The sequence below is a fragment of the Cydia amplana genome, chromosome 17 (genome assembly GCF_948474715.1).
Source record: "Cydia amplana chromosome 17, ilCydAmpl1.1, whole genome shotgun sequence".
Taxonomy (NCBI): Eukaryota; Metazoa; Arthropoda; class Insecta; order Lepidoptera; family Tortricidae; genus Cydia; species Cydia amplana.
This window is the reverse complement of record NC_086085.1, coordinates 10,463,019-10,491,006: the sequence shown is the minus strand read 5'-3', so window position 1 is coordinate 10,491,006 and position 27,988 is coordinate 10,463,019. Positions and strand designations below refer to the sequence as shown.

Sequence of the window (27,988 nt, the reverse complement as noted above, 5' to 3'; positions counted from 1 at the left end):
GGAACGGATTTGACACGAGCGATTTTATCACTTATCATTGTGGATACGTCCCCGACAGCCACGGGCTCAGCACGGTTCCATTTTTATCGACTATCAGTATGCCCGTCACTTTCGCACTTGCATACTTGTTAGAACGTGACAGGCATGGTGACAAACGATAAAAATGCGATCGTGCTACTAGGGCAGAAGACATCAGCAGCGATACGAGATAAAACCGCGACCGATAGAATACAGATTAGAACAGCCCTTCAATCTCCAAAGTTTCAGTGTTTAGATCGATATCGTATATGCTGGGGCGGGTGGGCAAGCCGGGCATCTTCGAGATCTCGCCGACCATGGGCACGACGAAGCCCGCGCCCACGGAGACGAACACGTCGTTGATGCGCAGCGTGAAGCCTATGGGCGCGCCCTTGACGGCCGGGTCGCCCGTCAGTGAGTTGGACGTCTTGGCCATGCAGATTGGGAATTTGTCGTAGCCCTGGAATAGTCAAAATATTACCCTCTTCCAATATTCAAGAACTCTATTAGGTCTGAGTGGACGCTCGAAGCGGAGCGTTCGGCGGGGCGTGCAGCGTGGCGTCGGGCTCAAGGGATTTGAGCAGCGTGCACTAAGGCCGCTCCTATACGCTTGCATTTGTTTAACATGCACGCCGCACGCGCCGCCCAACTCGAGCGTCCACTCGGGCCTTACCATCATCATCATCCTGTCCTAGCCGATTTCGGCCTCGGCGACAATCTTGGGCCCCTTATGATTTTCCAAGAGAGAGACTAATAGGTAAGTGATTTATCTTGTTTTTCTCACGCAATCAGATGAACCCGTAGGGGCTGTCCATAAATTACGTCATCTATTTTTGACGATTTATTACCCCCTCCCCTAAAATCATGCTTCGAATGACCCCTTTCCTCCTACGTCTTGCTACCATCATCCACTGTCCAGACCCCCCCCCCTAATTTAATTTGAAATGACGTAATTTATGAATAGCGCCTTATCATGGATAGGATATCACGTGTGAGTGTCTCTGGCCACAGCTAGAACACCAGAATCAGCCACTACTAACATTCTGACGGAACCATAAAGTTAAGCACTTAATCCTAGCGGCTATTGAGTTTCGTCGTTATGTGCTTGTCTATTTTTCACGAATAGAAGGTAGTCTACTATTGTTAAATGTTTCCCTGCACCAATGCGTGCCCCCTAAGTTACTAAATCATCAGGTGACAAGCAAAATACACTAATTACTATAAAATATTTAAACAAAAATCAAGCTTCTTTTCGTACTAATATGGTTCACTATGGCTATGAACTTGTGGAGGTACTTAGTGTCTTTTGCTTGTCACCTGACGAAATAATAAACAATTTATAAAAACCCACCTTCTCAGTGAACATCTCGATTTTCTGCAGCACCTCATCCGTGTACTGCACATCACCAGCACCGTACATCTCCGTGGCGATGGTGAGGATCTTGTCCTGGATGGATTGCCCCAGCGGGTACAGGAACCGGAAGGAAGAGGGTGCGTCGCAGGCGTCGACGACGGCGTCGGCGAGGCCGAGCGCGCCTTCGCCGCCGCGGGCCCAGTGGTCGCACACCACCGCTCTGAAGGCGCCGTTCTTTTCCGCGAACTGCTTGACGAGCCTCAGCTCGGCTTCCGTGTCGTTTCTGAAATGAAACTAGGCTGTTATTGCTTGATTTGATTGCGTTAAAATGAATTAACCTCGTTAATTAATCATATTTCGTACGAGGAATTTGCACTTATGTTAGAACTCTTAGATATTATACAGGGTGCTTACTGTAACAGGAGCAATAAATTAAATTGTAGGCTGTACTCCTCAAACTGACCAACGGTTGTTCAGCAACTTTTGAAAATAACTCATGTTTTGATTTTTATTACACTTTAAAGTTTATTCTAAGACGCAATGTATTGCAAATTTTGTTATGTAAAACGTGACAAGCAACGTCAAACACACGGATGTCAGCGTACATAGAAGGCAATATTTATTTTCTATGAAAAAGAGGAAGCCTAAAGGATTCATAATTTTTAAAAGTTGCTGAACGAATGTTAGTCAGTTTGAGGAGTACAGCCTTTAGTTTAATTTATTGCTCCTGTTACAGGAAGCACCCTATATAGGTATCTAAAGTATAAGCAACTGAAGTATCGTATCCGGTTGCAAGTGGTAGGTAAACGAGGAAGGAAAACTTTAAGAGGCTCGATCAGGATCTTCCTTATAGAACTATGCTAATTTTAAAATCTTTGAATGCTTAAAAAAAGCTCGACCTTGGAAAGAGAGGCGCACGGAGCGGGTGAACGGATTAACGAAAAATACTTAAGTAGTATGTAGTATGAGCGTTTCTAATTGGCGCGGACGCGTGCGACGGATTTTACCCACGATGGTTCCTGCCTGCTATGGTGCAGCAGAGCGTGCGGTGTGGCGTGGCGTCGAGTTTCCAAGGGAGTTGAACATCAGCGCACACTAACGCTAGTTGTATATGTTTGCATTTGTTTCAAATATAGACGTCTCGCCGCATGCTGCACTGTTCACTCCGCTCTAGCCCGCACTCGGTTTGCACACTAAGGCCCACTTGCACCATTCACTAACCCGGGGTTAGCCGGTTAAACCTGGAGTTACCATGGTTACCAGTACAATTTGACACTGGGTTACCGGTTTAACCGCTTAATCTCGGGTTAGTGGGATGGTGCAAGTGGTCCTAAGATAAGAGAAAGATAGAGATAAGACTGACCCGTGTCTGTTAACGGCAATGACCACGGGTACACCGAATTTGTTGCCGTTCTCGATGTGCTTGCGCAGGTTGCATAGACCCTTCTCCAGCAGCTCCAGGTTCTCCTAGTCATAGTAAATTTTCATAAATTTAGATACATTTGAGTTCAAAAACCATAAAGAACTAAGTTATTTTCATTTTTATTAGGCAACTGTTCTGCAGACAGATTATACTTAATTAATTTTGTATTAAGCAGAAACGTCTGCGAACGATGCTATTAAGCTTCGAAATAAATTAAAAGTGGAAAAATTCACTGTCTTGGGTGGGACTTGAACCCACGACCACTGGATCACTAGTACAGTGCTCTTCCATCTGAGCTACCAAGACCGTGCCTAATTCAGTGAATATTTCCACCATATATGAGCCCTAGGGAGGCGGGAGACATCTACCGTAAGAGTACTACACTTCTTAAACGGCTATACCAGAGTTCCAAATCATATTGGAAATACTTACCTAGATTATAGGTGAACCAGGATCTATTGAGGGTGCGCCATGTTACGGAAATTTGTTGGTACTAATTTCTAGCAATGGCAACAATTTTAACATTGCTTTGTCTAGTTTCGTGTGAATTATTATTAGACTGCAATAATCATGCCGAAAGTTTTAGATTTTACAGAGAAAAAAGTTGTAAATAGTGTATATAGTTATTTATTGGAAAAAAAAACGTGCGGGAGAGAAATTTCTTCCATTAAAAAACATAACGAAATTAGCATCTGAATTTACGGGTAAGTTTCAAACTTATGGACAAATGTCACTATAGTCAGGTCGTCACGATTTGGTTGATGTCTTGTAATAATGTTATTTGTAAAATTATCTATATAAATTCTTACTTAAACTCTTGCGTTACTTTACACTATTCATTTTATCTAAATCGAGTCAGCCATTTAAGCGTAAAAACCGAAGAAATATCCAAACATCAAACTTCGCACTTATTAAAGTTGTCGGACTAAAACAAAAATCATCTGCCAATTTCCATTGTCCCCACTATACAAATTGTTGCTATATAAAATTCAAAACGAGCGCCCTCATGACAATACTCCCAAAGTTCTGGTTTACCTATACTTAGATTATACTTATCTTTGACGACTAGACGTGAAACTTACCTTGACATAGACGTCGTGCAGCGGCGCGCCGGGCGACACGGGCGGGCCCCCGCCGTGCATCTTGAGGGCTCGCACCGTCGCTACAATCACTGCGCAGTGTGGCGTGGCGCCGCTCGCGCGGCACTTGATGTCGAACAACTTCTCCATACCTACAAGTTTAAAGATTAGTTGTTACCCACGGCTGGAAAATTTCTTCATTTACTAATGTTTTTTACTAGTTGGACGGAGAAAAAAACGAACGAGGAAGTGCTGCGAATTGTTGGAGAGAAGAGAAACCTACTGAGGACCATAGAGAATAGACGAGGCAGAATGATAGGTCACTTGATAAGATACGACACTTTCTTTAAAACTATATTAGAAGGCAAAATCGAAGCTAGAAGAGGAAGACCACGAGCAAGCTACACACAACAACTAAAAACAAAGGCAAATGTCGTGTCTTACAGGGACCTAAAGAACCTAGCCGAGGACCGCGAAAACTGGCGCATACTCCACCGACAAGAGCCACGCTCTTAAATTATGATGATGATGACTAATGTTTTTACCGACGCCTGAAGGGTTAAAGATACAGACAATCCAACCTCTAGACATAGCATAGTCGCGCTACCCCCTCTGCCACACATACGGTAGCGTTACTCCATCTTCGAGTCAATCCCGTGCCGTGATTGGTCCGTTCAAAGGCACGGGATTCGCTCACCTCGTCCCCCCGCACCCCCGTATTTTTGGCAGCATCGGTTTCATGAAAGAATTTGCCTAAGCTCAGTCTAGAGGCTGGATTGTCAGTGGTTAAAGACTAAAAGTCCTCACTTTTGTTTTCTGCAATGTAGACCTATACGTGTGTGACGTCATTGCCAAGCTTAAGTGGAGTTGGGCGGGACATGTTGCTAGGCAGAGTGATGGCAGGTGGACCAAAATGTTGACGGATTGGTGGCCGCTTACGGATGAAAGAAGCGCCTGGCGTCCGTTGGCTGACGTTCGAAATATCGCGGGGCAGTTTTGGATGAGACTAGCACAGGACCGGAACAAGTGGCGTACACGAAGAGAGGCCTATGCTCAGCGGTGGGCGACCGAAGGCTAAAATGATGATGATGAGATAAGGAGTTACCAATGTCAGAGCCGAAGCCAGCCTCAGTAGCGACGTATCCCGCCGGGCCGGCGAGTTGCAGCGCGATTCTGTCGGCTAGTATGGACGAGCAGCCGTGCGCGATGTTCGCGAAGGGCCCGGTGTGGACGAGCACGGGCGTGCCCTCGAGGGACTGCATCAGCGTCGGCTCGAACGCGTCGCGGAGCAGCGTCATTATGGCGCCGGTCATGCCCTGAAACATGTTTCCCTTGGCAGAACTTGTTGGAAAGACTTGACAAAAACATTCGAATCGTATATGAATAAAAAAAACAACGGGTCGCACTCCGGAAGTGCCGACAGAAGTGAAAACTCAATGACTAGTCCAAAATGTCTGCAGCACAATGTATAATTGACCCATCCTCCTTTCTATTGAAAAAGTTTAGTTCCGAAATTGCTGGTCAGTGAACTTGTTTAAAATTTGAACTTCAAATTTGTAGCGTTAATTGAAAATTCGAATATAAATTGTAAAGTTACCTTGCAGACCTCGCATCTAAATATTTGGTCATGATATTTTGAGTTTTATTCACCAGTACTAGAGTTCACTTTTATTGGCGATTTCATCAAGATGTAGCTTTATTGAATTATGTCATTGAGTTTTTCTTTACTGATTTAAATGCCATCTAAATGAGTGGCCATCTAAACCTTACGGTCACGTGATCGCCTTACGCTGTCTCGAGTTTATCATTTTTCCCCACCTCAAAAAGTGCCCAGCGCCGCTAAAGAAGTTTTCACTTCAAAAACCCGAAACCCATGATTCCAAAGAAGTCTTACCAAGTCGTCGGCAGTAACGGCGTTGCCGCTCTTGTCAAGTGCCACCACCATGCTGGCCAGCCTCTGTTTGATGTCTTTCAGGTCCGTGCCCAGCGCCAGGATGGCCATGATCTCGGAGGCCACGGATATGTCAAAGGCGGTCTCGCGTGAGAAGCCCTTCTCCGTCGGGGATTGGCCCACTGTGATCTTGCGCAGGTATCTGTCGTTTAGGTCCACCACTGCGACAACGATGATATACATTGTGTCACTTAATAGTTTGGCTATAAGTATCATTAGTCTAGTAGTCAGCGCACCTTAGAGCAGTTAATTTTGGAACACTATACTGTTTTGAACATGTCAATAGATGCGTGTGCCGCTACAAACATAAAAATGAGACAAAGTAAACCTGTGATCCATTAGGGAGGAAAACCATGATTCTTTCTTTTCCAATTTCGAAAACCTTCGGCTAATGCATATTTTTTTAGATAGTGGAAAGTCTGTATGAAGTACATACTGTGTATATACTTCATACACTGTGTCGTGAGGACTGTCTCACTACAGTCCTCACGACACAGGCTCCTAGTGAGAGGGCTACTGTTAATCCTGTAATCTAATGTGTGTATTATACATGTATAATTACCTACTTTTGTCAATCTTGCTAGCTCTACTTGGTTAATAAAGAAATTTGTATTGTATTGTATATATTTTATGTTATTCATAACATTCAGTAAGTTTACATTACAACACTCGTACAAGTATTGTGCCTACTTAAAATTATCCTCTAACACAATCATCACTACGAGTAGGTATACTACACCGCTCACCTCTATTCCACATAATCTTGGTCGTATCAATATTGAGCCTCGCGAACTTGGTCTTCTCCTCATCAGTCAACGAGTCCGGATCGGTCTTGTTAATGCCCAGCCGCTGCAGTCTTCTCAGCTGTATGGGTGTGAAGTTGCGCGCGCCCTTGACGCGGGGCACCAGGCGGTCGTACAGCGGCCCGTCCTTCTGCGTGAGCTCGTGGAAGATGCGCGCGTCCATCTGCGCGGCCAGCAGGTTGTTGGCGGCCGTCACGGCGTGGATGTCGCCCGTCAGGTGGAGGTTGAACTCCTCCATGGGAATAACCTTAAAAGAGTACAAGGTTCATTTCGCCGCTTTGGACGTTTAAGGATAATTTTGATGATGTCTATGTCGGCGGCCGATCGTAAGATCAGGCAGATCGTAATGTTCCTGTGTAATGTTTTGACGATAGCGACATTAAACCAATATATAGGTAGGATAGGTTCGTTAGGTTGCTTTAGATGCCAGGTCAAAGATTTTCACGTTTCACGATATGCCTAGGAATTTCACATGCCTGATCTTACGATCGGCCGCCGACTCGTACATAACAATGCCAGTTGATTTATCCCTCGATTCCTGCGTGTCATTTTTGTGGTTTACAACCGACGTAAAGATTATTCTAAGTCCGTAGAGTAGGTAAGTAAAGCAAGCACCCACACAAGGACATCAATACACGGTAGTATGCTGAATGAACACCTTATTGATTGTGTCAACGCCAGCAACATGGTGTGGAATCTACCACAATACCGCTGTAAGTCCCTGGTTAGGCTGGTACATCACGACGAAGACTAGCGGCTGATGCATCAGCAGTACATACACCAGCTCTCAGAGCGTCTCATTGACGAATCGGCTACTTTCCTACTAGTCAAATCAGTTTATTTTTTAGAACTGTCAAAACGATTTGCTAATATGGAATTTATGTATATGAAAACATGTGTAGTGACGTCACGGTCAACTCACCTACTTTTTCTATTTCAATCCAATTTATTAAATATAAATTTTGTTTAAAAATAACTGGTATCTATGTTTTTCTAATAATTAGCTGGTGTTTTATTTCGTGCACAGTTTGAAATCATTTATTTAAGGAGAGGAAAGTACCCAATTACCTGCGAGTATCCACCGCCAGCCGCGCCACCCTTCACGCCAAACGTGGGTCCCTGGCTGGGCTGGCGCATCACGGCGAACGCGTTACATCCGCGGCGCGCACACAAGGCCTGCTGCATCAGTACTGCTTACATCAGCTCTTAGAGCGTCCCATTGACGGATTACCTGCGAGTATCCACCGCCAGCAGCGCCACCCTTCACGCCAAACGTGGGTCCCTGGCTGGGCTGGCGCATCACGGCGAACGCGTTACATCCGCGGCGCGCACACAAGGCCTGCTGCATCAGTACTGCTTACATCAGCTCTTAGAGCGTCCCATTGACGGATTACCTGCGAGTATCCACCGCCAGCAGCGCCACCCTTCACGCCAAACGTGGGTCCCTGGCTGGGCTGGCGCATCACGGCGAACGCGTTACGTCCGCGGCGCGCACACAACGCCTGCACGAGGCCCAGCAGGGTCGTACTCTTACCCTCGCCCAGCGGCGTTGGGGTGATCCTGGTACATAACGATACATTAGTAAAATATAAATTCGAGGTGTAAGATGCATTAACAGTGTTCAAAAAGTCTCGCTTGTTTGATTTACTAATCATTGGAGAGTGCTCTAAATTGTATATTTAAGTATCGCTTTTCACACCTCGAATGTAACAGCAGAGGCAAAGTGAGGCGTTACTCAAAGAGTATAACTCAAATGTCATAAATGTAATAAGAGTCAGTATTTTCACATCGATCGCGCAATAAAACCCGTTCTCGTAATTGATCGTTTACTTAGTAGTTTGTCATTCTTACAAAAAGGGAAAGTGATGTAGTTCATACGTACTGTAATTTATTATACTTACTATCTGAGTATTTGATTTTGGGTATGGCATTGTTTGTCTGAATATTGGTCTAGCTGTAAATACTTAGAATAACAGTAACATTGTATGATATACCCAGCCACGACGATATATTTCCCGGGGCGCTGGTGCTTCAGCCGCTCCAGCACGGACAGGGCGATCTTGGCCTTGGTGCGGCCGTACTGGGAGACCTCGTTCGGCGCGAGGCCGATCTCAGCCGCCAGCTGATTCATTCCTTGGGATTTATGAATAAAATGAGTATATAGTATTGGAATTGTTGTAGTTACCCAGCAACGACGATATATTTCCCGGGGCGCTGGTGCTTCAGCCGCTCCAGCACGGACAGGGCGATCTTGGCCTTGGTGCGACCGTACTGGGAGACCTCGTTCGGCGCGAGGCCGATCTCCGCCGCCAGCTGGTTGATGTCCTTCGGCTTCTGCGAGCGCGCAATCACGATGTCGCTGGGGAAAGATAAACATTTTGTTTAAGGGCGTCGCCAACTAATGGGCTAGGGCAGGGTTCCCAAAGTGGGAGGCGCGGCCACGTTTTAAGGGGGGCGCGGGGCCTCGGGAAATTTGAACACGATTGCCTAATAGTTCTCCGTTTCCTTGCATCGAAGCGAAAAGGGGGGCGTGGGAACTTCATTTTAGGCAGCAGGGGGGCGTGCCTAAAAAAAGTTTGGGAACCCCTGGGCTAGGGCAGCTGCATAACAATTGAATTCTACTGGTAGTTTGTCCTGAACTAATTATCGTGATTATTTCCTGAAAACCCACCAATTAGTCATAATTTTAGATGACTCCTATGTCCTTACCAGTAAGAACTGGAATTGCCTTACTTGTAGGTACTTGTTGGATACACACATTATATGAAGACGTTATTCGGAGTGTAGGATTTTGTAGGAGTTCTGAGAAGTTCCCCAAATTTGATGACAGTCCTTCCTGTCTAGTTAGAAATATAATGGTCACTTTATTACGAAAACATCCATTAACCTTTCTGCTACAATTACCTACCATAAGTGTCTCTTGAATTATCTATGTAAAACGAATAGGTGGGTTTAATAGGTTGTTGATGCACGATAGATTCTATGTCTAGAGGAATAAGATGTTGTAATGCATGCAGATGCGTTTTACAGTGTCCTTATGTTATAGTTTGTAGCTTTCTAATAGACCCCGAAGGCTAATCCTATTGTCTATTGTTAAGAAAAACCGCTCGTGTCACGGTGCCACAACCACCTGCATAAAAATCGGTACTTCGGTTACTGAGTGCCGGCGAGTCGAACGCTACAGAACCAGTCTAAAATGTGTCATCGAGATGCGTAACAAAGGCGCGTTATCGGAGAGCGCACCTACACTGTTTTTTTGAGCGTTGGACTAGCCCGCGCTCAGGTGCCAAATAGAATAATTAGGACCCTTTTTTGTAGGTAAGTAGCACGTGCGGTTTTACTGAACAATAGACAATAGGACAAGCCTTCGGGGTCTACTAGAAAGCTACAAACTATACCTGGGAGGCGGTGATTTGGGCACCAGCCGCAGCGGCTTGAGCGGCCAGGCGGGCGCGCGCAGGCGGTCGAGGCTGCGGCGCGCGGCCTGCACGGTGTTGCGCATCAGCATGGCCACGGTCATGGGGCCCACGCCGCCTGGCACCGGCGTCACGGCCGACGCCACAAGCAGCGCCTCCGCGTACGCCACGTCGCCCACTAGCCGCTGCCCGCTGCTCTTTGACGGGTCTACGGGTAGTGTGGGTGTAAGTATGAGGGACCGGGCTTTAGTTACTCTAACGGGACCAGCCCTTTTGGCCAGCGAGAAAGAAGCGGGATAGCCCTCGCGTCAAAAACTTTGCAATGAGACTCTTAGAAAAACCTCTCATTTAGGGCCTCCTTCGAAGGTTTCCTAAGTGGGTATTTTAAAATCGTAGGTAGAATTTTTTTTAAAGGTGCAAATAGAATAGTCACCAATTAATTAAAGTGGCTTTACTGACCAGTGAAGCTAAGTCCTAACTTTTGCGAATAAAAGTTGTTTAATTCACTACGACAAAAAAATTAAGGGCAGAAATATATAAATTAACACAAAATAAGGTTTTTTATAAGCATAAATAACACCCGTCACAATAACAAACCACAACAGCTCTTTAAACCTGCCTCGTGAAATCAAACTTTTGGTTACATCTAGTTTTGTGAAATTATAACTCACCAAGATTACAAAATAGGTACCTACGTCATTTTATGAACCGTAAACGAGAATTCTGCCAAGTTCTTACCTATGTGTATAACCGGAGGTAGGCCATTAAGTTACAATAAATAAACACAAGATTTAACTGGATGGTTATCATCACCGTTCGGAACGGACGACCTGTAGAGGCACTCTGATCTGTGTTACAATGGTTGTTTACATTGGTTCAGTGTTCCGGCTTGGTGCGGTGCTTGGTTCCGCCTATTGTATTTTGAATTACAAAAACAAACATAAAAGGATCCCGCATTGAATCGGGTGTGATTAACACTCCTGTGCGTTAAAGCAATGTCCTTTTGTAGCAATGTCTCCTCGAAATAGTTTGTAGTTATCTGTTCTGCGTTACGTTAATCGTCAAAACTCATTAGGTACGGTTAAAATTGTATAGGTAAACTATAAGTAGGTTCACTGGACGCGTATATTACTAAATTCCCAGCAGGACGTATAATGTTGTTACTAATCTACGGATTAATTTTGTGAAGAAGTGAAGACTCTTCGTAAATGGGGTAAAGGTATCTACCTACTTTTCGATCTGATGAATGCACCGATAGCGAAGGTACCATCCATAAAACTGCGCATTGCGCGTAGGCAATGCACGCAAACCTTACGCAAGCAGGCATGTATCTGACAAAAATGCTAGATGGATGCAAGTGAGCTTACCCGGAATGGGGTTGATGCCGCAGTCGATGACGACAGCTCCGGGCTTGATCCATGAGCCGCGCACCAGCTCAGGTCGACCGATCGCCACCACCAAGATATCAGCGGCCTTCGTCTGTAACACACAATGTTTTGTTAGACTGTTAAGAGTGTTAATGCGAAATGAGAGTTAATTCGCACTCAATGGAAAGACTTGTAGTCCGAGGCAGAGTAGATTTCACAAGGGGACGAGACCATTAACCAATTGATCAAAACTTACGATCTCGCTCAAATCCTTGGTCTTGGAGTGGCAGACGGTGACGGTGGCGTGCTCCCACTTGAGCAGCTCCGCGACCGGGGTGCCGACGATGCGGCTGCGGCCGAGCACCACCGCGTTCTTGCCCGCGATGGACACGCCAGCGCGCTTGATGAGCTCGACGCAGCCCGCCGGCGTGCATGGGATGAAACCGCTCAGGTCGCCCACGGCGGCGCGACCTTCGTTGATGGTGTTTAACCTGTCGAATCCCACGATATGACGTCACCATAAGCGTTCTGGCTCATATATGAGCCGTGGGAGCTGACAGATTAAACTGGAATTGTGAAATTGAAGCTTATTTGTAAAAGATTAAGAAGATTCATTGTCAGCAAGAACCTAGGTAAACATAAGTATAGTACCTAGATATCACCCATGGGTAGTCTCTTAGTGACTTAGAACTTGCGTAGTCTCTTAGTGTCTTAGAACCATCAGTTAGCAGTAGGCCATCCTTTCAACTCTAGGCTTGGTTGTTTTGTTTGAAATAATATTACCTACTTATACGGTAAGTTGAGTTGACTTAGAAATTTATCAGAAATCAATACCGTCAGCTTGCGGTAAGCGTAGAAAGTGTAAGTAGATTATATCGATTACAGTGCTTTCTAGGCTAATTTAATAACACGTATATTATACGCAGCGTACTACGTAGGCGAACAGCACGTGAACGCGAAGCGACGCGATGCGGCACGGGGTGAATTAATCCTTTGATACCTATAGAAGTGTCCTACGTGGGCGATCTCGTTGCGAACGCGAACGCTTTGGGCCCGCCGCGCCGCGCCGCGCCGCGTGGCGTCGCGTTCGCGAGTTGTTCGCTTACGTAAGACGCAGCGTTATAAGATAAGTTTCGGTAAGAGAAATAAATAAAAAGTGCAAGGCGTCCGCGTTGAGCGTGCATTCTCGGGGCGTGCGTTCCATGGCCCTCGGGCAATAGGGTGTAAAGTCACGTACCCGTCAACATCCTTGTCGGCGGACACGGCGTCGGTGATGACGTGCGCGTCAATGGTGTGCGTGGAGTCCAGCGGCATCTGCACGATGATGCCGTGCACGGTCGGCTCCTCGTTCAGCGCCGTTATCTGTGGCAATAGGGTGTAGTCACATACCCGTCAACATCCTTGTCGGCGGACACGGCGTCGGTGATGACGTGCGCGTCGATGGTGTGCGTGGAGTCCAGCGGCATCTGCACGATGATGCCGTGCACGGTCGGCTCCTCGTTCAGCGCCGTTATTTGTGGCAATAGGGTGTAGTCACATACCCGTCAACATCCTTGTCGGCGGACACGGCGTCGGTGATGACGTGCGCGTCGATGGTGTGCGTGGAGTCCAGCGGCATCTGCACGATGATGCCGTGCACGGTCGGCTCCTCGTTCAGCGCCGTTATCTGTGGCAATAGAGTGTAGTCACATACCCGTCAACATCCTTGTCGGCGGACACGGCGTCGGTGATGACGTGCGCGTCGATGGTGTGCGTGGAGTCCAGCGGCATCTGCACGATGATGCCGTGCACGGTCGGCTCCTCGTTCAGCGCCGTTATCTGTGGCAATAGAGTGTAGTCACATACCCGTCAACATCCTTGTCGGCGGACACGGCGTCGGTGATGACGTGCGCGTCGATGGTGTGCGTGGAGTCCAGCGGCATCTGCACGATGATGCCGTGCACGGTCGGCTCCTCGTTCAGCGCCGTTATCTGTGGCAATAGGGTGTAGTCACATACCCGTCAACATCCTTGTCGGCGGACACGGCGTCGGTGATGACGTGCGCGTCGATGGTGTGCGTGGAGTCCAGCGGCATCTGCACGATGATGCCGTGCACGGTCGGCTCCTCGTTCAGCGCCGTTATCTGTGGCAATAGAGTGTAGTCACGTACCCGTCAACATCCTTGTCGGCGGAGACGGCGTCGGTGATGACGTGCGCGTCGATGGTGTGCGTGGAGTCCAGCGGCATCTGCACGATGATGCCGTGCACGGTCGGCTCCTCGTTCAGCGCCGTTATCTGTGGCAATAGAGTGTAGTCACGTACCCGTCAACATCCTTGTCGGCGGAGACGGCGTCGGTGATGACGTGCGCGTCGATGGTGTGCGTGGAGTCCAGCGGCATCTGCACGATGATGCCGTGCACGGTCGGCTCCTCGTTCAGCGCCGTTATCTGTGGCAATAGAGTGTAGTCACGTACCCGTCAACATCCTTGTCGGCGGAGACGGCATCGGTGATGACGTGCGCGTCGATGGTGTGCGTGGAGTCCAGCGGCATCTGCACGATGATGCCGTGCACGGACGGCTCCTCGTTCAGCGCCGTTATCTGGTTCAGCAGCTGAGAAAATACATGGAGTTGTTTACTAGGTATCAAGATATAGGGTATTTTATAGAGCCCCACAATTAATAAATTACGTTTAAATTCATGTGTAGGTACGAGAACACAAGAAAATAATAAATATTGTAAAGATAATATGAAAAAAAATAAAAATTAAAAATGTAGACTGTATTTCTGTCTGTCATTATTCTTAATTTACTATTTGGGTCATGAAAAAGCATCTAAGCAGTAATAAGAATAGGTCAGTCACGTTTACTACATTGTTGCACTGCCAGATTTTCTACGTAAGGTTCATAGGTAGGCAGGCAAAAAGCCCAGCAAATTCATAGATCCCTTATTTTTTAAGCTTATTCCATGTTACACCATTGATATTCTCCATAACATAAGCAAGACGATGAGATGATTACATCATTACATCACATCAATAACAAGCGTAAACAGCTGATAGCGTTATCACAGGTTAGATGGTCGTGCACTACAATGCTAAATCGAAAACTTGTTTACCGAGACAAACTGTTGTTTGCATCAGTTACGCTGAGAAATTAGATAATCTTAAGGCCCAGTAAGTTCGTGTTCTTCTCTCACTGAGCGTAAGCGTGAGCGAGATGGAAGTGCATGCCCGGGAGCGAGGATACTTATCATGTTTTTTTATTTTATTTTTTTGTACGGTTAAGCAAATTTAACTACTACAATAAATAAGTAGACTGTAGTAAGTTAGGTGCATTACATATTTTTTATCTGATTTTGATTGACTTTTGTTTTAATTTAGGAACCTACTCTTCCTCGTCATTTTCAAACTAACCTAAAAGCTGTTTTCTTTTTGGTAGAATACTGCAAAAACTCTGGCCAGGGTCATGATGACAACTAATACTTATAGGTCTACGCACAATAAAAAAATCATTTCGCTTCACTCTAATATTTATTAGCTACGTTCCTACTTTAAGATTCCATAATAACTAATTGTAAAATAAGTTTTGGAAACTAATAAACATTATAAGGGGCGGAGTATAGGTATTAACCCTTTACCGCATAGGTACGGAGAGACATTACCGCATTTTTTATTACATGCAGCAAAGGGGTTAACTGATGTCACACGCCAGGCTTTGGGAGATAAGGCAAACATCGAATTCGATGATCATTCTATTGGCGTTTCCTATAAACGGTTGTCACTTAACTCTACGCCCCCGGCTCCAAGCCCACAGGAACCCAATGCTAATGCCGAAAGTGGAGGGCTAGAAGACAGTAGGACACGCCACACGCACAACAGGTGGATTCCTCTCTACCTACATGAACACCTGGACCTACTTCGCCTAAATTGATATCCCGCGGCAGCAGTTCGGCCTGGAGCTGCTGTATATACATGTGGAGTCCTCTCCACCTAGATGAAGACCTGGACTAACCTCGCCTTCAGTGATATCTCACGGCGCAGCAAGCGCATCTCCTGGCCCTTCGGCTCCTGTACACGTAGAGGCCTCACAACCTGGTCATGATCTCGACTAACCTCGCCTTCAGTGATGTCTCGGGGCAGACGAAGATGTTCGGCGGTGATGCCGATGTTCTCGGCGGCCTTGAGCTTCATCCTAATGTAGACGTTGGAGTCCTCTCGCCCGCCGACCTGCACAATGGCGAGCCGAGGCTTGAACGACGCGCTGACGGCGCGCAGCTCCGTGACTTGCTGCCGTAGTTCATCTTCGATCACTCTGGACATGGATAAAATGTGAGGCTGATGAACTTAATGAACCGTGGTTCTTTATAAACTAATCTAACGTAGAACAATAAATTAATAGGATCTTGGAGACCAATAGGTCGACATCTCAGATATTTCTGAAGCTCTAGCTTAGGTTGTAAATGTTGTAATCCTTTAGTACTTATAAATATTTAAAAATGTACCTTAATGTATTATTTACAATTTTTTAGCATTATTACTTAAATCTATTGTAATATTTGGGTACTTATTTATGAATGAAACCCTCTTTGGGTTTATAATATTTATGTACTTAAATAAGTGTACGTAACTAATGGTCTCAGGCCTAGCTAAGTAGGAGATACCTAGATAAAATTCTATGATGTATAGCAAAAAATCTAAGGAATTATTAGGTAAATGTATTATTAATTCAATATGCATGTTAATATGAATATGCATACCGTGCCACATCGCGTCCTGAAATCACTTTAGCCGTCATTATGCTAGCCGGTACCCGGTCGACAGGCAGCTGTCCACTGTGACTCCCAACTTCACGGACCCCTTTGCTCGACAATTTTGCATACACCCGTCTCTCTTACAAGACGTAAGTACGACAGAGATGAACGACTCGTAAATGATATAATATTGTTGAGGGGCAGGTCACAGATAACATCCCTGAGATAACCCCCCAGGTTAATAGCGGAGCTAGAACCCGCTAGATCATGGTACTGTCGTCATACTGATATTACTTATGGGGTATGGTGTAGATACTGTAGATATCAACGTTATAATATATAACATCGTGTTTAGATACCTACTTACATTTGGTATAAAAGAAGCCCACAGATAACGAAATCCTTTGACCATTAAAAAAGTCATACCGATAGGTTTTACCGAAGACATTTATTGGTTACCTATTCCTTGTAGGCACGTATTACAGTCTTGAACAATAACATCACAATGTAGTAGGTTCTCATAAACCAATCTCTACATATCTATTCTTTATCTAACACAACCACCATTAAGATACCTATGCACGATATTTCTTTAATCGAGCAGACCTGGGTCAAACGAACAATCGAAAAATGGTAATTTATATTTTATTAGGCCACAGGCCGCGGGATATATACGGCTGGCACTAATCTTATTACCTAGGTATACAAATGCTTCAGGGCACAACTCGCTTAAATAAATAGGTTAAATTAAAATGGGTATTTAAAGCTCTTACCTTATTGTCTCTTTCGAAAAATATCTAACCAATTTTAATGGTTTTAATCTTGCTAAATTAAAAATCATTATAATCTGACGAGCTGCACCGTTAATGTGATCTAAACATGGATGAATATTGTTGATTGAACGTTTGTCCAAACTAATATTTAACAGAATGATAAACAATTAACTAAAAATATTGTTTTGTTTTTACATCATTGTAATAAGTTGGTAAATTGCAAGATGTTTACTTTACATTAATTAACGATTTGGTCATTACAATTATGCACTGCTTAATGATGTGTTTCAAAGTAAATAAGATACGAGTATTAATTAATAAAAAAAAATATAAAGTAAAATGCGACGATTAAACAGCATTGAGAGCGCAGTTCTCATTTTAAAACGACAAAGTTCTAAACTCGTATGATAGATAATTATGTAAACTGAAGTTTGCGGACTTGTATATAGAGAGATTACCGCGGTTTTGTATTAGTCTCACAATTGTATGAATTAATGTAATGGACCCTATAATGGACGTGGAACCGGTAATGGGACATAAAACCACAAATCCTCTAAAATAAGTATCTAAAAGTAGTTTATGAACACTGGCAATATTTTACCATAAATAAGAGTCATAGAGCTGTTTAAGTTTGAATTTTTATTAATTTCGGTTACTTTTTAAGAAATTGGCGTCAACCCAAAAGTTGTCCTGTCACCGAAAAATATAACTAGTAAGAATTCTTAACAACTTCGCTAAGAGAGGTGAGTTCATATATTAAATTGTAATTAATTATAACTTGGTGTAAACTAGAATGTGTTTTGTTAATTGCATTTACCATGAAATAAGGTATACAACACACTATTTTGTGTCTCTAGAGATGTATAAAAAATAATGGTATTTTGCCCAATCCCATTATAGGAGCTCTAAAACTGCATACCTCCTATGATGGGATAACTTACAATTTACATAATGATGCTTGCCATGGCGTAATTTCATGTTTAAATAATACAGAAGTAGGTATAATGTAGTTACGAACTATGTCAGGAAGTCTTCTCGGACTTCGGATATAGTATTTTATGCAACCGTTGTTTAAGAGGGGTCAAAAAAGGCGAGTGGCGTGAAGCCGAAAATTGTTAATAAAGACGCCACGAGTATTTTTTGACTCAGTTAAACAACGTTGCATACAATACTTTTTCTACGACCAAGCACTTACTTTGAAATGCAATGAAATAATAATAAGAATAGATGATGATGATTGTTTAATGTCCTAATGTGATAGGTTGTTCAGTGCGTGGGATTCTTAAGGGGAACGAAAATTTTATTATTTTTGCGCCACGACGCACGGTTTAGGAGATACAGCCTTATAAATATATATATACCTATTTTTTTTGTTTTTTTAATATTAATTAGGGGTTTCTTACAGAGGAATGAACATTTTATTATTTTTGCGCTACGACGCACGGTTTAGGAGATGTAACCCATAAACATTTTTCTTTCTTTTTTTTTTATTTTGTTTTGTTTTTCGTGTTTTTTTAAATATTACTTTGGGGTTTCAAAGGGAAACGAAAATTTGATTATTTTTGCGCTACGACGCACGGTTTAGGAGATACAGTATTATAAAGTTTTGTTTTGTTTTTTTTTATTTTTTTTTTATAATATTAATTAGGGGTTTCTTACAGAGGAATGAACATTTTATTATTTTTGCGATACGACGCACGGTTTAGGAGATACAGCATTATAAAGTTTTTTTTTTGTTTTTTATTTATTTCTCTTTTGTGTTTTTTTTAAATATTAATTAGGAGTTTCTTACAGAGGAATGAACATTTTATTATTTTTGCGCTACGACGCACGGTTTAGGAGATACAGCATTATAATTTTTTTTTTGTTTTTTTTTTATTATTTCTCTTTTGTGTTTTTTTTATATTAATTAGGGGCTTCTTACAGTGGAATGAACATTTTAATATTTTTGCGCTACTACGCACGGTTTAGGAGATACAACCCATAAACATTTTTCTTTCTTTTTTATAATTTTTTTTTGTTTTTCGTGTTTTTTAAATATTACTTACGGGATTCAAAGGGGAACGAAAATTTGATTATTTTTGCGCTACGACGCACGGTTTAGGAGATACAGCCCTATAAAGATGAAAACTGATGATGATGATGATGATGTGACCAAAACATGTCTATGGTTCACTCATCTGGCAGAAATGACAATTAAAATTAGGTTGGCAACAATGTATTCCATACAATATTTTTTAAGTGGTGATTACACGAAGTATCGTAAAAGTGCCAAAAAGATACTGCGTGTATGCACAAATACTTTTTTGGGGAATAGACTAAAGACTTGTCTTGACAACTATAAGAGAGGGGTTTAAAGGTGTGTGCACGACCCTTTAAATGACAAATAAAAGTACGGGAGTAGAAAAAATTAATATCGTTTTTACAAAATTTTATTTAACATGCCTGTTAGTTAGTGTGGTTCAAATCTTGGAAGTTGAATTTGAGCCACTTTCGGATTTCCGATTGAGTTGAAATTTTGGATACGTAAGCAAATCGGATGACAATGCAATATTATGATAACATGGACCTGATCTCATGATGGAGACAGGAGGTGGCCATGGGAACTCTGTAATAAACGCAACCTTATTGTGTTTGGGTTTGTTAGAATTGTCTTGAAAAGAAAAATACATTCTTACATAAAAGCTTATACCAAATATGACTAATAACTAGTTTTTTGCCAAAAATTTATTCCCTGTTCCAATATCTTATACTGATAGGGTATGTCCATTATAGGGGGCCCATTACTGGATCCACGTCCATTACCGGGGTACCATTACTGGAGCTTTGGTGTCCATGACTGGAGAAAAAAGGCATAGTTTTAATTTGTAAATTATGTGGAAACTAATTGCAGTATCTTTGATATAACACGCCTGAAACATAAAAGATGGATAGGATTTTCATCTTTAAACACGCTAAGCGGTAGAACTTTTGCCGGTATCAGGGAAATATCACAAATACTCCAAATTTCCTCTTAAATGTCCCATGACTGGTGCTGTTACTATAGTTGTTTTTTTATTGTTACAGAATTGAATTTTTATTATTACAGAATTGTTTTTTTATATTGTTGATGTTGTGTGTTGACGATTCTTATTGGGAGATATTATTTTATACCTACTCTTATTAACGACTGTTCCAATTGGAAATTAATTGACTTTTATTCATTGTTTTTATTTTTTCTGTTCTTGTATTCTCGTAAGTTCTGACATTGTAAATTTATATTTTGGATTTGTAAGTATTTACCTACTTACTCTTATTTTAATTGTTTGACAATCCTTATTGGAGCTATAACTTTATTTCATTAGTATTGTTATTATTTTCATTTTTATTTTTTATTTTTATTTTGACGATCATGATAGAAATTCTTATATTTTTGACATCAATGCAAACTTATTATGTAATTGTCTTTCATGAAATAAATCATCTATCTATCTATCTATCAGTTACTACTCGTACCTGTGTAATAAGTAGGTATATGGATACTTCAAACCCGATCGATGAAAGTTTATTCGAATGATTTTTCCTTTTTCTCATTTTTTACGTAGGTGTGGTTTAGATAATATATATACATTGTTACGAATAAATGCTTGAACCCCAAAATATTTTTTAAATTGTCGTTAAATCTACGTATGTAATTCTAAACATTAATTGCACAGCAGAGACGTAACCAAACGTTCGTGGCGTAGGTACTTATTTTAATAATTCGGCTCAAAGCCGTGCGCCAATGTGGGTTACTAACTACGTATATTGTTCCTTTATTATTTATTAACCATTATCCAGATGCGATAATTTCGCTGACTTATAATCACTATTATAAATAAAACAGTTGAATACCTCTGCATCCTTTTGTTTGCAATCAATTTGTTTCAAAGAACGAACTTACGTAATAAACTGTAAAGCAATCTGCCCTTGACCTCCCACTTTTCTGCACTGAAATTTGATACCAGTTATTTTAATTTTACCTATTAATGATTTAATGTTCGTATAAGATAATGCTCATTCAATTTATACAAAATACAAATACCCCGACCGAAAATACCTACTCAAGGTAAGCTATGTAAAGTATACCTATTCATATTTTTGTGATATAAGTAGCATACATTTTTAATTATCAATTACAATTTTTAACAAACTCACGTTGAGTAAACAAACAACTTATTCGTGATTCCTGCCGTAATTAAATTCAAAACGAATAAAAAAGGGTAAACATAAATAAAACTGACTTACCTTACAACAGCATCGACGTCCTCCCCCGTTTTCCACATCGTTTAAGGTTAAGTACTTTTATATTTTTCAAATGCAACCGTTATGTCACTTATGTCATAAAACTAAAACAACAACAAACTAGGCGTTTTCAAGTTCGAGAGCGTCGTCCGCCGGCGGACGATTGATCGCCAATATTACTCTTATGGTAATTTATAGAAAACTGGTACCAACGGAGGTCATAACGTGGACGTGTAAATAAGGAATCACTAATGAGTTTGTATAACAAATCGGAGACAGTTGTGATACAAATTACGATTGGAAATTTTTCGAATTTAAACTGTTGTGAGACATACTAACATTGAATAATTTTACGGTTTAGACTCACTTGTTTTAAGTCACTCGCGCGACATGTTTCGGAGAGCCAGCGCGGGTCAGCGCCGTTCAGCGCCGTCGTGAACGCTGCTCGCACTGTTAGTGCTTGAGAAAGGAGACCTAGGCTCTCCGAAACATGTCGCGCGAGTGAGTCTAAACCGTAAAATTATTCAATGGAAATTTTTGTTTAGCATTCATAAATTGTTTTTTTATCATACTGCAGATGTGATGAGGTTTTCGAGTACGTATGTGATATTGCATTTCATCGAGATTCTGCAGCCCAAACGTATTTATATTATAACGCATGGAGTGTCATCATTAGATTGGTTTTAATTGTGGGACGAATTTGGGCTATTATATTTATGTAATTGCCTGTAGTTTGTCCTTGACAGATGATTTTTGTACAGCCAAGGCATTCACAAATATCTGAACACGCCTCTATTGTGAAGGTGTTAGAGTGCGTGTTCAGATATTTGTGAATGCCTTGGCGGCGCCGATATATCTGATGGCGACTGTACTTGTTTTTTTCCCTGTTATAATAATCATTAAAACTTGTCGAGGCACCCGTAGATCGCCATTCCTGACGGCTATTCAAGAACAATTGAACACATTATTCCGTAGGTCTATAAGCAAAAGCATAGACACAGCTGCTGCTAATTAAATAATACACACGATAAATATAAAAAAAAGGTTCAAGAAGTCCAATCCCAAGATATACAGAGCGTATCCACATTGTTCAATCGTGTGTGAAACCTCTCTATCAAGGTGAGTATTAACAGATATAATTGGCCATGCTAGACTTTATGTCGTTGCAATAAGGTTTACATAAGACCAGTCAACTGTGTCAACGATGGTACCCATGACACTAACTAGTTTCAGGAGGTTTGCGGGCCATTGATAACAAATTACATATTTATACATATACTCATTTATTATATAATCTTTGTCTTATACAATCAACATGGAGAAATGTCGTATGTTCCCATACATGTCACATCACAACGAATGATACCTATTCGTAACTAGTTTTATCGTAATTTAACTTATTACCTACTTATAGGTTTGGTAAATTGGCCATTTCAGCTCCTTAATCATCACAATAAGCCTTTTACAAGTAATTAAACTAAACATTTTTGAGACAAAACTTATCTAACAGTTATAACAACAAACAAAACAAGTATAAGTATAAACAAGTTACCTATAAACTGAAATGATGGACGATATTACGAGAACTATACATAATTAATAAGCTATTGTACTGAACACTAAGGATCAGCGTACTTCTAAAGGTTATTTTGGAATGATATGAGGTAAGATGGGGTAAGAAGATCAAGATCATAGTATAATTCGCTCGGGGTAAGACGAACACTATGACGATTCCATAAAGGCTGATACACTTGAGTAATGAAATGAGCATTCTATCGAATGTAATATTACAAGTAAAAGCGGGTCGCCAATTTTAAAAACGGCGAATGTTCTATTCTGTTCAAGTGAATGCTCAAATGTATCAGCACCTTAAGTATATTTCTTACCTCACCTCAACCATAGAGAAAAAAATACATAGATTGCTCACTCCATGTATCAGTTTTAGTACCAAAAAGTCTATTAGCATCGACAGACACACACAGAACAGCTAGATGTAGACACTGAAATTAATAGTCTAACTGATGTATGGAGTGAGCACTCTTGTCTTACTATATTTCTCTATGCCTCAACTTACTTTGAAACGACAGTAAGGCGTATAAAATGGCACTGATTATTTATAACATTTATGACTAGCCAAAAATGTATATGTAGATATGTATTATAATTTTTACTGTCATAAACTATCAACGAATACCTTTGTCAATGCGCTTGTAATTCTAAATGTAGACAGCATTTTAATAATCAGATCATACTAGTTTTTAACAAAAAAATATAGTTTATTAGCCTACGCATCAACTATTCGCGTATCGGCAAGTAGTAAAATAAAATTAAACTCTAACAACAAAAATAGGAAACAAAAGTTAAGACTTAAAACTATATTACTTGAGATAACGGGCCCATAAATATCAATATGGTACCGTCGGGTGTAGTTAAACATCCCTAAATTACAAGGGAAGACGTAAATTTAGTGCTTAAAGATGAATTAACTTCACCTCCACTTGGGCACTTGAAAATACTGAAAACAATCATCAGACATTGGTACCATTTGGTGTAGACCTGCGGGCTCAGCACGGTTCCATTTTTATCGACTATCACTATGCCCGTCACTTTCGCACTTACATACTTGTTAGAACGTGACAGGCATGGTGATAAACGATAAAAATGCGACCGTGCTACTAGGGCTGGACGAATAGTCTATACAAATTCACGTACCTCCAATATTATGTAGACATTGTCAGTTTTCTTGTTTTATTTACCATGTTGTAGGGACGATTGTGAGATGTAAATTCGGTCAACAATAATTTTATTGAGTATCTTCTACCAAGTTGAGCTTTTGACAACTGTAAACAAGTATTGAAGCCACTGGTACCGTGTGTCTACGCCTCGATAAAGACCCTTTAGGCGTTGAAGACAGCAAAGTCCTCCTCCTTTTCCTTGTGCGAGTTTGAGTACAGATGTATGCGCATGGCGTGCGTGGGCATGGGCGGTGTGCCGCACAGCGGGCAGGACAACTCGGCGCTCGTTGAGATCGACGATCTGGAAAAACGACGCTATTATATCTTGTTCTATATATACACGTGGTTGCGTGGTTTTAACCCTTTGAACGCTGTATAAAGAAAAACGTCACACTCCAAGGTCACAGGCGCAAGCGAGCTAATGTAAACCTAACTTGAAAGTGTGAAGGTTATTTTGACAGCGTACGTCATGTCATAACACCTAGTTTTGTTCTTGGCGTTCAAAAGGTTAGGTAATATCTGTTTTAAAAGCTCTCGTGTAAAAGTTACGACATAGTAAAATAATGAAACTTGTTTCTCAGAGATTCCTCATCCTCTCACTTTGTCAGAGTGACAGCCGTGTTATTGGTGGTCGGAGGTTTAATCGTGTTCGGTATTTAATGTTAGAATACCTGTCGACCAGCAGGCGCAGCTTGTCGACCTCCCGCTTGAGGTGGTCGAGGTGCTCGCGAGGTATGGGGCGCAGCTCCTGCGGCGAGTGGAGCGGGTAGGCCGTGGCGCAGTGTCCTAGTGTGTGAGTACCTGTCGACCAGCAGGCGCAGCTTGTCGACCTCCCGCTTGAGGTGGTCGAGGTGCTCGCGAGGTATGGGGCGCAGCTCCTGCGGCGAGTGGAGCGGGTAGGCCGTGGCGCAGTGTCCTAGTGTGTGAGTACCTGTCGACCAGCAGGCGCAGCTTGTCGACCTCCCGCTTGAGGTGGTCGAGGTGCTCGCGAGGTATGGGGCGCAGCTCCTGCGGCGAGTGGAGCGGGTAGGCCGTGGCGCAGTGTCCTAGTGTGTGAGTACCTGTCGACCAGCAGGCGCAGCTTGTCGACCTCCCGCTTGAGGTGGTCGAGGTGCTCGCGAGGTATGGGGCGCAGCTCCTGCGGCGAGTGGAGCGGGTAGGCCGTGGCGCAGTGTCCTAGTGTGTGAGTACCTGTCGACCAGCAGGCGCAGCTTGTCGACCTCCCGCTTGAGGTGGTCGAGGTGCTCGCGAGGTATGGGGCGCAGCTCCTGCGGCGAGTGGAGCGGGTAGGCCGTGGCGCAGTGTCCTAGTGTGTGAGTACCTGTCGACCAGCAGGCGCAGCTTTTCGACCTCCCGCTTGAGGTGGTCGAGGTGCTCGCGAGGTATGGGGCGCAGCTTCTGCGGCGAGTGGAGCGGGTAGGCCGTGGCGCAGTGTCCTAGTGTGTGAGTACCTGTCGACCAGCAGGCGCAGCTTGTCGACCTCCCGCTTGAGGTGGTCGAGGTGCTCGCGAGGTATGGGGCGCAGCTCCTGCGGCGAGTGGAGCGGGTAGGCCGTGGCACAGTGTCCTAGTGTGTGAGTACCTGTCGACCAGCAGGCGCAGCTTGTCGACCTCCCGCTTGAGGTGGTCGAGGTGCTCGCGAGGTATGGGCCGCAGCTCCTGCGGCGAGTAGAGCAGGTAGGCCGTGGCGCAGTGTCCTAGTGTGTGAGTACCTGTCGACCAGCAGGCGCAGCTTGTCGACCTCCCGCTTGAGGTGGTCGAGGTGCTCGCGAGGTATGGGGCGCAGCTCCTGCGGCGAGTGGAGCAGGTAGGCCGTGGCGCAGTGTCCTAGTGTGTGAGTACCTGTCGACCAGCAGGCGCAGCTTGTCGACCTCCCGCTTGAGGTGGTCGAGGTGCTCGCGAGGTATGGGGCGCAGCTCCTGCGGCGAGTGGAGCAGGTAGGCCGTGGCGCAGTGTCCTAGTGTGTGAGTACCTGTCGACCAGCAGGCGCAGCTTGTCGACCTCCCGCTTCAGGTGGTCGAGGTGCTCGCGAGGTATGGGGCGCAGCTCCTGCGGCGAGTGGAGCGGGTAGGCCGTGGCGCAGTGTCCTAGTGTGTGAGTACCTGTCGACCAGCAGGCGCAGCTTGTCGACCTCCCGCTTGAGGTGGTCGAGGTGCTCGCGAGGTATGGGGCGCAGCTCCTGCGGCGAGTGGAGCGGGTAGGCCGTGGCGCAGTGTCCTAGTGTGTGAGTACCTGTCGACCAGCAGGCGCAGCTTGTCGACCTCCCGCTTGAGGTGGTCGAGGTGCTCGCGAGGTATGGGGCGCAGCTTCTGCGGCGAGTGGAGCGGGTAGGCCGTGGCGCAGTGTCCTAGTGTGTGAGTACCTGTCGACCAGCAGGCGCAGCTTGTCGACCTCCCGCTTGAGGTGGTCGAGGTGCTCGCGAGGTATGGGGCGCAGCTCCTGCGGCGAGTGGAGCGGGTAGGCCGTGGCGCAGGCCGTCAGCTCGGGCGCAGCGATCTCGAGCAGCTCGTCTTCGGGCACGGAGTTCCACTCCCACGAGTTGGGGATGGTTTCAGGTTCGCGGTGTTTACGCCGCTTCTCCATTAGTCTGGTGGGTATAATTGCTTTTAGGGTTCCGTAGCCAAATGGCAAAAAACGGAACCCTTATAGATTCGTCATGTCTGTCTGTCTGTCTGTCCGTCTGTCTGTCCGTCCGTATGTCACAGCCACTTTTCTCCGAAACTATAAGAACTATACTGTTGAAACTTGGTAAGTAGATGTATTCTGTGAACCGTATTAAGAGTCCTTAGTCCTACAAGCGAGCGTTTTTTGCAATCTGTTACCTTTTTCATTCAAGATTACGACGTAACTATTAGTATTCATTCAAAAACTGATAACGTACTTAAATAATCATTTCTTAAACTAGCAAGTAAGACCGTTCAAGTTGACATTTTCTCTTTTTAAACCTAAAATAAATGAGTTTTCTTGGGAGGCTTTTTCAAAATTTGCAGTGAGAACTGTCGTTTCGGTTCTCAATTTTGCAGTAAACAAGAATCATTTGATACAGAAATGATTACAATTCAATTCACCATATCTTTTACGAGCGGCTAAGACTATTGAAAATCAAAGATTCATTAAAAAAAATGGATATTTAACCTTCCGAACTTTCTTCATTTTTTGGGTGAAAACAGGGTTACATTATATTTTTTTATCGCAAATTGTACTATTATTTTGCCCTAAAAATAATATTATAGCAAACTATAACTATACGTTAACCCATAAAAAAGTAATCATAACTATAGGACCTACCTTGCCGTAAATTTATATTATTTTAAAACACGTATAAATCACGCTGCACCGACGCCGCGCGCTCATTCTCCGCCGAGGCGGCTTAGGGGACGGACCTGTGCTCGATCGTCAGGCGTTCGGTGACTATGGTGCGTTCGTAAACAGCCAGAGAGTTCCGAGAAGTGCTGTATACAGCGACTAGAAAATCTTGATACAAATAAGTACATTTTTTACACCATATTTAATTTCAACAACAGTCTCTCGCTAGGTGATAGGTTTTCAGTGTTACTTGAATACTGGTTAGGTTTTGCATTATTATTATACCCGGACGACCTGGATAATGTCCAGGTTCTCATGATGGAGTCAGGAGTTGGTCACCGAACTCCTAATCTACTCATCATAACTCCATCGTGTTTGGGCTCAATAGATTTGCCTCGACGAGTACCTTCGTTCTAGATGAGGTCCAGGTTCTCATGATGGAGTCAGGAGTTGGTCACCAGAACTCCTAATCTACATATTATCACTCCATCGTGTTTGGGCTCATTAGATTTGCCCTGACGAGCACTATATATCTTGAGGAGGTCCAGGGTCTCATGATGGAGTCAGGAGTCGGTCACCAGAACTCCTAATCTACTCATCATAACTCCATCGTATTTAGGATTATTAGATTTGTCCTGACGAGCACCATCTATCTAGATGAGGTCCAGGGTCTCATGATGGAGTCAGGAGTTGGTCACCAGAACTCCTAATCTACTTATCATAACTCCATCGTGTTTGGGCGCATTCGATTTGCCTTGACGAGCACCATCTA

At 43.5% G+C, this 27,988-nt stretch overlaps 2 protein-coding genes and 1 non-coding gene across 3 annotated transcripts in view; all 3 read right to left on the bottom strand.

Moving 5' to 3' along the window:
• Positions 1-25: 25 nt before the first annotated feature.
• On the bottom strand, positions 26-16,356 carry LOC134655665 (C-1-tetrahydrofolate synthase, cytoplasmic). The gene is made up of 16 exons (XM_063511103.1): positions 16,147-16,356; positions 15,503-15,701; positions 13,865-14,001; positions 11,668-11,902; positions 11,412-11,523; positions 10,027-10,252; positions 8,814-8,987; positions 8,023-8,188; positions 6,572-6,875; positions 5,769-5,986; positions 4,980-5,190; positions 3,878-4,026; positions 2,736-2,839; positions 1,370-1,655; positions 179-478; positions 26-65 (listed from the first exon to the last, which is right to left on the bottom strand). The coding sequence occupies exons 1-15, from the start codon at positions 16,182-16,184 to the stop codon at positions 236-238; spliced, it is 2,802 nt and encodes a 933-aa protein (XP_063367173.1). The 5' UTR covers positions 16,185-16,356; the 3' UTR covers positions 26-65; positions 179-235.
• On the bottom strand, positions 3,029-3,101 carry Trnat-agu (transfer RNA threonine (anticodon AGU)). Its single transcript has one exon. It is a non-coding gene; the product is annotated as a tRNA-Thr (tRNA).
• A 7,674-nt stretch (positions 16,357-24,030) lies between the features above and the next one.
• Positions 24,031-27,988, bottom strand: part of LOC134656073 (probable ATP-dependent RNA helicase spindle-E) — a 42,620-nt gene continuing 38,662 nt past the window's right edge. The window contains exons 32-39 of the mRNA XM_063511591.1: positions 26,172-26,497; positions 25,883-26,012; positions 25,623-25,829; positions 25,363-25,569; positions 25,103-25,309; positions 24,843-25,049; positions 24,583-24,789; positions 24,031-24,212 (exon numbers count right to left, since the gene is read on the bottom strand). Coding sequence (XP_063367661.1) covers positions 24,074-24,212; positions 24,583-24,789; positions 24,843-25,049; positions 25,103-25,309; positions 25,363-25,569; positions 25,623-25,829; positions 25,883-26,012; positions 26,172-26,497 — 1,630 coding nt within the window. The 3' untranslated portion in view covers positions 24,031-24,073. The remainder of the gene's footprint in view (positions 24,213-24,582; positions 24,790-24,842; positions 25,050-25,102; positions 25,310-25,362; positions 25,570-25,622; positions 25,830-25,882; positions 26,013-26,171; positions 26,498-27,988) is intronic.

Coding starts and splice junctions, on each gene's coding strand:
- LOC134655665 (XM_063511103.1), bottom strand. CDS start 16,184: ATGACGGCTAAAGTGATTTCAGGACGCGATGTGGCACG. Junction 15,702..16,146: donor TCAGGACGCGATGTGGCACG/GTATGCATATTC, acceptor ATCCATGTCCAG/AGTGATCGAAGATGAACTAC. Junction 1,656..2,735: donor ATTGCCGTTAACAGACACGG/GTCAGTCTTATC, acceptor GTTTCATTTCAG/AAACGACACGGAAGCCGAGC.